Genomic DNA, 9,381 nt, shown 5'->3' on the forward strand with positions numbered 1-9,381 from the left:
TCAAATGAAGCATTTTTTCTCTATTACTTTCCTAACAGTGGATTTTTATTGACTTTGCAAATAAAATATTAAAAGATGGCATGATACTCTTCTGTTAGTTGTGTGAAACAGTGAAGCCTGTTTGCAATTTTAACAATAGGTGCTCACGGTCATGAAATGTCTTAGGACTGTTTCACAGCAGATGATCTGTTCCGAGGTCTGACCTGGGGAGAGCACAGATGGATGGAGGTTAGTAACTGCTGTGATGGCTTGTTTTACCTTAGCTGTACATGTATTACACGATAATGACCAGCCTGTAGCAGGGTTTTGGCTTTTTGTTTATTTTTTATTAACCATAAGATTTGGTAGTGGTGGATTTAACACTATCCAGCTTGTTGGTCTATCACATGCTGCTTCCTTTACAATAAATGCAACTGTTACAGTGCTTTAACATATATCTTCAGTCTCCTCTCTGTGTAGTCGGTATTGAAGGTGATTAAGCATTGAAGATGATTAAGCATTAAAGACAGAGGAGAATGCAGGTGCCTGCATAGGCACACCTGTATGATGGTATTTAAAAGTTTTTTTAAAAGCAGCATGGTATCAGATGACTGGCATTATCAGAACAATGGGGGAGTAATTTAGCATGTTTTCTAGTTGCTTAATAGGTTCCTGTTTAATATATATTACTACTTCTGTAAATACATTTATTGTCACTATATAATATTAAATATTAGCTATTATTTATATTAACATATAGTAGGGGTAACAGGGAGGGATAGCATAGCCTGGCCATTCCAGCTGACCCTTGGGGGAGGAAGGCGAGAGCATTTCAGAAGGGGCACCCCCGACAGAGCAGCCAGTATTCAAAAGTGTTCAGCAAAGCTTTAGCCAGGCTTCAGGGGATGGGACCCAAGTGGGGGCTGCCAAAGGCAGGGAGGTTTATGCCTGCCCTGTTTGGACTCGCACTAGAGAGAGTAAGATGGGAACAAGAGACGAGGCATGGTTGGGTTGCTTTGTTTTGTTCTGTGTTTCCTCTCCCCTCAGAAAGACAGACTGCTTCTCATCTGTTGGCATGAGAGGCAGAAGATAAACCTTGGCTATTGGCAATGGCTGCACAAGACTGACTAGCAAACTAACTTTTAAAATTTGAACGTATGCAGGTATGTGCATGCAGATCATTTTGAGGCTGAAGACAAATCTGGCTTTGGTCCTGCACAGGATGTTTTGCATAGGTAACTTTCTGTAAATACAGGAAGCCACCCTGCACTAAGTAACCAAATAATCAGATACATCTGATAGATGTACACACAACGCAGCAGCTATTAACATCTGGCCATCTTTAAAGAGCACTACAGATGGCCCTGCTCCAAAGGCTGCTCCCATTGAAACAGTTGAGGCTGAATACCCTATGGAGAAGGATAGTTCTGATGCCTGAGGGCATCACAGCTCCCCCTCCTTTTTTGTAAGTCCTTCTGGGGATTTTGGGTTGTACACACAGATTGTATTCTCCCCTTTTTTCCTGTGTAAGTATCATAGAAACTTGGAAAGATTCAAGTCAATAACTTACTTGTACAGACAGGCAGCATATGACAGGTCTGCTTTACATATTTTATTTGCCAAAATGACAAATTTAAATGATTTTTCATAATAAAATGAGATTTAATTCTCCTTTACTAAATTGAACTTCATACATAAAATCACTTTCCTAATGGCAGATGAGAAAAGTAGTATTAACAGTTACACCGATTGTCATGCTTCAAATTGAATTTTAATAAAAACATAGTTCAGATCATTTTTCTTAGTACTAATATCTCATCTACCCTTAATGTCTTACCAGGAAAATCAGAAATGTAATTAGTGACAAATATATTTTGCTAGTATGCTCAAGTTGTTTTTTGGTTTTTGGGGTTTTTTTTAGATTTAAAAACAGTCTGCAAAAAGTATAGGTACCTTGAACTGTACTGTGCATTGGCACCACAACTGTACTAAGCCTGGTCCAGCCTTTCCAGTGGTGGCAGACTAAACATATCTTCAGACCATGTAGTGGAACATGTGTGAGGTCAGAGACTTCTGGCTCAGTTCTACCATCCCACCCCCAGAAAGAAAGAAAACCTGTCTCTCTTACAATTCACGTCTTTGTAGCACAAGGTAGTATTTTAAAAAAACAACTCTAAAATGTTCATCTTTTAAATTGAAGCTTATCCCTCCCCAGCTGCAATTAGTCAGCTAAGGAAGTTTACTGATGACTTAAACAACAACAAAAAGGCAACCCAAACCCCACAACCAACAAAAAGAAAGCAAAGTACTCGTGCAAATGGAAACAGTGAATGGATGGTGCTAAGTGAGCTCTGCTGTATTCCACCAGCCAGCAAGATTCTCTTCAATTAAAACATTTCCTTTCAGTAATGACCGACCTGCAAAGCACTTGCTATTCATGACCAATTACAAAAACCAATACAGATGAAGGAAGATGTTTTGCGTTACTAAGCTGTCTTAACCGTTTTTGTAAGTATGAATTCTAAAAGTCTTTTATTTAAAAAATAGCTCTTCACAGATTCTTCTGGTATCCTGTGGGGATGTGACACTGTAGCCTTCTGTTCTGGAGTCTGTGAAAATTTCATAGTCATTCCCTCCCTAAAAACAGAAAATGATTTAATTTTATTTAACTTAATGTATAGTCACAGTCTTGTGGTAGAAAAGGGACACAAAGGAAATTATGGAAAGAAGGGGGCATAACATAGTCACATCTGAAATGTCTTCCAGAAAGCTAAAAAACTGCAAACCGCCATTTTGAGATTTTGCATAATGTGTTTATAGCACACCTGTGCTGAAACTTCTGTTGAACACCACAAACACTTGCATGAAAACTTCCTGATCTACATGTTAGAATTGGTAATGAAAGAGTAGAACTCTCAGTGTAAGTTTAGCCATGTTTTTAGTTTGGTACAGCGACCCAGTACTGACTTTTTAAAATTGTTTACCTGTTAATACTAAAGTGTAAATCTTGTTACAGAACACTATACCAGCACATGGTATTTGTAACTTACTTGCATTATCCTCTTCCTTCCAGGTTGGTTTTCTTTCCTTTCAGTTAAATCATTGCTAACATCGTTGATCCTTTGGTATTGCAGTAGTGGCTGGGCCTTGCTAGCTACTGGTCTAATGTGACATTGGTAACTGGTTTCTGATCACCGGGGAACGATGAAAGGCCCCTTCACAGCTGGCTGAGGAAGAAAGGTGCTGCTGCCTGCATGAGCAGAGATCCCTGAAAGTTGCACCATCGTACCCTACAGGAAGCAGTACTTAGTGTATGTTGTTTGCCATGCTGCTTTCCAGTGAGGCAGCAGCAACTCTTGCTACTTCAAAACTCTGAAAATGCTGCACTGCCAATTATAGGGTGTAAAATCAACTGTCCATAAACTCTATGCCAGAGGGACAGGTGATTGATTACTTTTGCAGCTGGTGTCACAGGGGGAAAAAAACCAATCTTTGATTTAAAGATTGTCTTTTTCTTATAAAACTTGGCCTTTTTAAGTTTATAAGAACACAAAGTTCTTTGTAACTTAGAGTTAGTTATAAAACTGTAAGGTCTTATAAAACTGAGCCTGACCCTGTCCCTTGGCCATGCTCAGACAGCCTTAATTTCATCTAAGTCCTTGTGTTCGCTAGCTCTAGTTGGGTCTCTGCTCAGTATTTTCAGAAGCCTCTGAATCACCCTGTGGAGTTGTTTAGCTCTCTCCAATGACTAGGGACAGGGATTGTATGTAATTTCAGTTCCTCAATGTGGAGACAGAACAGTTAGCAAAAGAACAGTATTGAATTCAATGGAAAATAAATACTTTTAATAATCACCAGCCAACAAGAAGCATCTATCTCTACAATAACCAAACAGGATAATGAGTTCTATGTAGCCATGTCACCTAGGTTTTTAACATAATTACAGAAGTTCAATTTAAAAACTTATTCCACTGTTCAGTCTGTCAAGAACACTGTGTTCACTTCAGGAAACAGAAGAAAAACCTCTGCTCATGGCTGTCTCAGCACTATGCTGACCAGTAATGCACAGCATGGACACATCTTCACATTTATAGAATATAGATTTCAACTCTTGTCAGGCACAAGGCAATTGGTTAGAACCTACAATGCTCGTGGTTTAAAACAGAAGCTCTGAAAGGCATATACAAAACAATATACTCACTGGCATAGTCTTGTCACCAAAGAAATAAATAGTCTTGTATCCATCATCGGCAATGATTCCTAAGCAGTACCTCTTATCCCAGCCATCTGGGAACACATCGAAGCTTATCTGGCCTCCTAGAATAGACATGAAACAAGCAAACTTTGTTTTATTATAAGAACACATTTCTAAACAAGAGAGTAAGCGAGGAAGAACTAAACTGGGTAAGATTTGTGGGAGGAGCTAAAAGAACTAAACTGGGTGGAGGGAGCTTTGCAGAAGTCACAAAGATATTATGAGACCCTGGAGTTAAGTCTTGCAAGTACAGAAAGTGTTTTATAGGGTATCAGTTATTACAGTTGCAATTTACAAATTATTATCTACCCATTAAAGAAATACAAAAGTCTTAGCATGTTCCCAAACACTGACTGCTCTTAAATAAACTGAACGTTTTTTAAAAAATTGCATTTCATCTTTTAATTTTTAGAAAGAAACTACAAGAATGAATACAACCATTGGTGTACGTACAGCCAAAAGTCTTAATGCAAAAGGCTTTCTAAAGCTTTCAGAATAGAAAGAGAAGGAAATCTGCCTTTTTAACACAGCCTAACAGGACAACAACTGTTCCAGTTCCAAATCCTTGGACTTTACCAATACATAAAAGTGTGATTTGCAGTCGAAGTGGGTATCAAAAAGGTATTTACAACATGCTTTAGGAGAGCTATATTGGCAGTTCATTTCTGCCTTAGTGTTTCAATATACCAGCTCTCAGGGCAAGCATACTTTTTTTTTTATAATTCTGAAAAATAATACTGTGATAATACATTGGGGGAAAGGGGTAAAAAAAAAGCATGGAAAATTAATTCCCCCTTATTATCATTTTTCTCTTCAAGTTTGCACTTGCTTTTGGGTTTTCTTTCCTCTCCTTCCTCGCACACAATGCAGCTACAGAACTGAAGAACCAAGTGAAAGCCTAAGAGGGAAAAAAAAGGCTTAGTCTGGCATGCAATGCCTGCAACCACCCCCAGAGATATACCTGTCACTGAAATTTAAATTAAATCATGTTTTAAGTTAAATTCTTTTAAATGTAATACCTATAGAAAATGTGAGGCCTTTTCCTGCAAATTCTCTTCGTAAGTCAGCTACAAATTTCTCTCTTATATGTTCCTTCTGTTTAAAAAAAAACAAAACAAAACACAACAAAAACAAACATCAGCTACATGCTATGTTAATTCATCAATAAAAAAATAACCTCCAGAAATACCCAAAGGTCTGAGTACCAGGACTAGCGTGATATAGCTATATTTTGTTACTACTGAAAATATGCTGCAAATATTTCCACTTACTTTAATCAGAATGCCTCGGGCTTAGATATCTTTCAGCACCCATTAGCTGAGTCACAGGCAAAGATTGCTTTTGAAGAAATAGATTTCAGGTTTTGTATCAGGTCAGAAACAGTTGTTACGGCTCTGTTACAGGAACAGAACTGTGGTATCACGGCTCAGATTCATTTCAGTCTTGCACATTTAGTTGTGTACAAAGGAAAATAAATGGTCAATAGTTTGACCTCAGCTTTTAAATTCTGCTTTAAAAGGCTTTAAATGACTTGAATGGATATAGGCTGATATATTAAGGAGCACTCCAGGTAAGTATGGTTTTATCTACAACAGGGTTTTTCAGGAACCCTGTGAGTTGAGGCAGGATGTTTGGTACTCTGGATATAGTGTTAAAAGAAACATGAGCCGAACCCACCCCTTCTGCAAGTAATCATCATTAACTGTGCAACAAAAAAAACCCTATTGTGTATTTCCTAGGTCTGAACTAAGAAGTTAGTTAAACCACATGGAACAGATCGAAATGAAAAAAAATGCACAAAGTGTAAAAGCTTTTTAAAAATCATAACCTGGCCATAACTGCCTCTTCTGGAACAGTTGGATATTTTTCAAGAGATGTAACTCACTTTATCAAGTTCATAGAACTCAACTCGTTCTTCCTGGCTGCAGCTTCTTCCAATGGGGGACACATTTAACATCCCGTTTCGGAACTCAATAAAAGTACCCCTGTAATGAGACAGAAAATAGATGAAAAATTGCTCAAAATACTAAGTATCACAAAGAATTTTCATTTAATTCTGAAGACAATAGCAACTGGATGTCTCCTTCAGCCTCTCATTGTATGCATAAAAAACGTGTAGGAACCAATACCTCTGCCATCAAGGAGTCTTTTGGACTTTCATTTGCATCTGGCAACCTCAACATCATCCTTACTGACTTTTAAAAGAATGATTTGGTATGACTGGAGCATCCTGTCAATGCAGTTCTCAGACCATGACATGCCAGTCTGTCAGCTTTGAGGTGAAGCAGTAAAATTTAGATCAATCTTGGCAGTGTTTCTAGATAGCTTCACATATGGTATGTATTAATGTCTTCAGCAGCTGCACCTCACATCACATAGAACTGATCTTACTGCACGCTTCTAATCTCTGGAAAACATTACGCTGCTGAATTCCAGACATGTCAAGGAAATACTCCTACTTCCAAACTAAACTTCCTTCCTTCTTAAATACAAATGCTCAATCAGTATTTCACATCCTGTGCACCAGTTGGGAGCTCATCTTTGTGTGCATGGATTGAGCTCCGTTTCATGTATACAGTGTTCCTAAACCATAAATTATTATTTTTTTGCTGAGCTGCCTGCTTTACATATTGATGCTCAACACTATACATGAAGAATATGGTGACACTGAGATGCGTGTATGCACATACCTTTTCTTTGGCAGTTTCAGCTTGGCAATATAACTCAGGCAGTAGTTGATTAGATCTTGAAGTATGTCCTCGCCCAGGTGACCCTGAATGTTCTAACAAAATAAATACCATTCAACCAAGGGTCCAGAATCTGAGATTCTAAAAACAAGTCACATGGGAAACACAGACATTGGATAATCAGGCATGGTTAATACCACAAAGAAACATGCCTTCAATAATTGACTCTCAGTTGAGGCACACACAGTACTAACTAAAGGCTCTAATTTTTCTTTTTGTTTACTTTGTTTTTTTTAAAACCATAACGCCAAACTCATTTAATATGCTCCCTACTAGTACTTGCTTTAGAAGGAAACAGCGTGGGCCAAAGACAGCAGCAGCAGAAGTTGCAGTTAATGTCTACTGTAGCCAAATGTGAAGAAATGGAGACCGTTACTGCAGTAAATTGGAAACCACTGCTCAAGTCAGCAATTTTAGCCAGGAGTTAAACTTTTTAATCTTTTAAATAATTTAATCTTTTAAAACTTTTAATCTCCATTGCTTAGTTGAACTGATGAAGGTGATAAGGGTATCTAGAATCAGATGTTCACTATATCTTCTAGCTTATGCAACATCCCAGAATGTGCACTCTGAATTAATACTACAAAGCAGCTACAAGAGACCCACAAGAAACTTTCTGAACCCTAAGGCCCCACAGACATGAGCTATGAAATGCCATATTCTGTAGGACCTCCAGGAGTAGAGGGCTTGGCCACATTTCCCATGGATAAGCTGAGGGAAAAGGCTGTTCCAGAATTTTCACTGTTCTTACTCGATCAGACATTTCAGACTCCAATAGCTTTTGAGAATACCCCAAGGAATAAAGCTTAATGTGCAGATTATCATTACATTAATCAGAGCACCAAACAAATGATCTATTAGAGCAGTAACACATGAAAATAGCAGCAATTTTGGCCTTAGTTAGAAGGGTGATTACAGAGAACTCCACTCTAGCAACAAAGCAAAACCTTGTTTAGAAAATTTCTCTTTCACGTAACTGGAAATTTTACACTTACCTGCTTGCTCAAGAATTTCCCATCTTTGTATGCTACAAGACCGTTTTCTGGAAAAACGTAGTCAAATTGTTCAACCACTACAACCAAACAAAAAGACAGTAAACTTACAATTTTCCCTGTATGTTTAATGCAGAATTGTCTTGCACATTAAATAGGTTAAAATACAGCAAACATTAGATCATAAAGCGTGAAAGATTCAGCAGCATAACATCCAGCACAAGATCAAACCCACTGATTTCTCTCCAAGATTAACGCATACCTCAAATCACATGAAGTCTTTCAGTTAAGTTACCTGTATTTTTGCTTAAAGGCTCTTCCTCCCCTGCAAATACGTCTCTTTGCGTTAAATGTAAGGAAGTGACTGAACACCTCAAGTATTACAAAAACCTGGCACACAGCCTGGCTAGAGAGCAAATCGGATACTACTATTTTAGGTTTGTTTTCTCAACGTTACTAATCTACAGTAGATGTCCAAGACTTGCGATAATCCTACTACAGTGCAAGATGATACATGGCTTACTGGAGACCACTTGTAAGCCAAACAAATTCTGAGTTATTTGGGCATTACAGAAGGCTATCAGTGGCACCAATTAAGTAAAGACCATTAAAGACAGTCTTTTATCCAGAAAAGGAAATGCCTCTCAAAGGACTAAAGCAAGAGTCCATCTCTGCATCGTAACCCCCCAGTTCACAAAATCCCGTGCTGCAGGGACGAGCTAGACATCCGAGCAGCCTGCACAGGTACACGTGAGGTACATAAGGCCATTTTAAAACGCCCCCCTCAGGCACGATCACAAAGTCGTGACTTCACGGAGTCACTGAGTTGAGCACAACACAACCAAACCAGGAAGGGGAATGAATAGGGTTTAACCTACATTTAATCTTCGTAACTTCCTTGTAGGCTGTTCAGTGCAAGGGATTGCATCAGCCGCTGTCCTTACCGTCATCGCCCAGCTGCTCCTTAATCTTCTCAAAATCTGAACCGCCCACGACTCCAACTTTCACCTTCTGACGCAACTTCTGCAGAAACGCGGCCATGTCTGCTGTGATTTTCTGGGTTCCAAAAGAAAAGAAGTAGATTTGTCAGTATTCTCATCATGAGACCCGCATCTCTATTTCGCAGTAATTATCAAAACCCACCAATCCTGGGCAGAGCTTTAAAACGGATTTTTTTTTTTTTTTGTCTTAAACCCTTCTCAAACTAACCTGCCTGTTCTCTTAAACAGCAACGTGAGCTCGCACATCACGGAGACGGATGCAGACCCGACGCGCCCAGTTCCCTAAGGGCCGTTAGGCTCGTAAATAAGCGCCTGTGCCCGTTCCGTGCCACAGCCCGGGTAAAGCCCTGCCGGCTGGGAGCCCCGCCAGCGAAGCGCTGCGTCCCAGCCCTGCAGACAGCCCAGGG

At 39.2% G+C, this 9,381-nt stretch overlaps 1 protein-coding gene across 1 annotated transcript; it reads right to left on the minus strand.

Annotated features, from left to right (window-relative positions):
* Positions 1-2,511: 2,511 nt before the first annotated feature.
* On the minus strand, positions 2,512-9,026 carry PMM2 (phosphomannomutase 2). Its single transcript, XM_010291729.1, has 7 exons — positions 8,918-9,026; positions 7,977-8,053; positions 6,925-7,016; positions 6,120-6,219; positions 5,254-5,329; positions 4,181-4,296; positions 2,512-2,616 (listed from the first exon to the last, which is right to left on the minus strand). Exons 1-7 carry the CDS (start codon positions 9,012-9,014, stop codon positions 2,512-2,514), a joined length of 663 nt encoding a protein of 220 aa, XP_010290031.1. The 5' UTR covers positions 9,015-9,026.
* Between the last annotated feature and the right edge of the window lie 355 nt (positions 9,027-9,381).

The sequence above is a fragment of the Phaethon lepturus genome, unplaced genomic scaffold (assembly GCF_000687285.1).
Source record: "Phaethon lepturus isolate BGI_N335 unplaced genomic scaffold, ASM68728v1 scaffold13207, whole genome shotgun sequence".
Taxonomy (NCBI): domain Eukaryota; kingdom Metazoa; phylum Chordata; class Aves; order Phaethontiformes; family Phaethontidae; genus Phaethon; species Phaethon lepturus.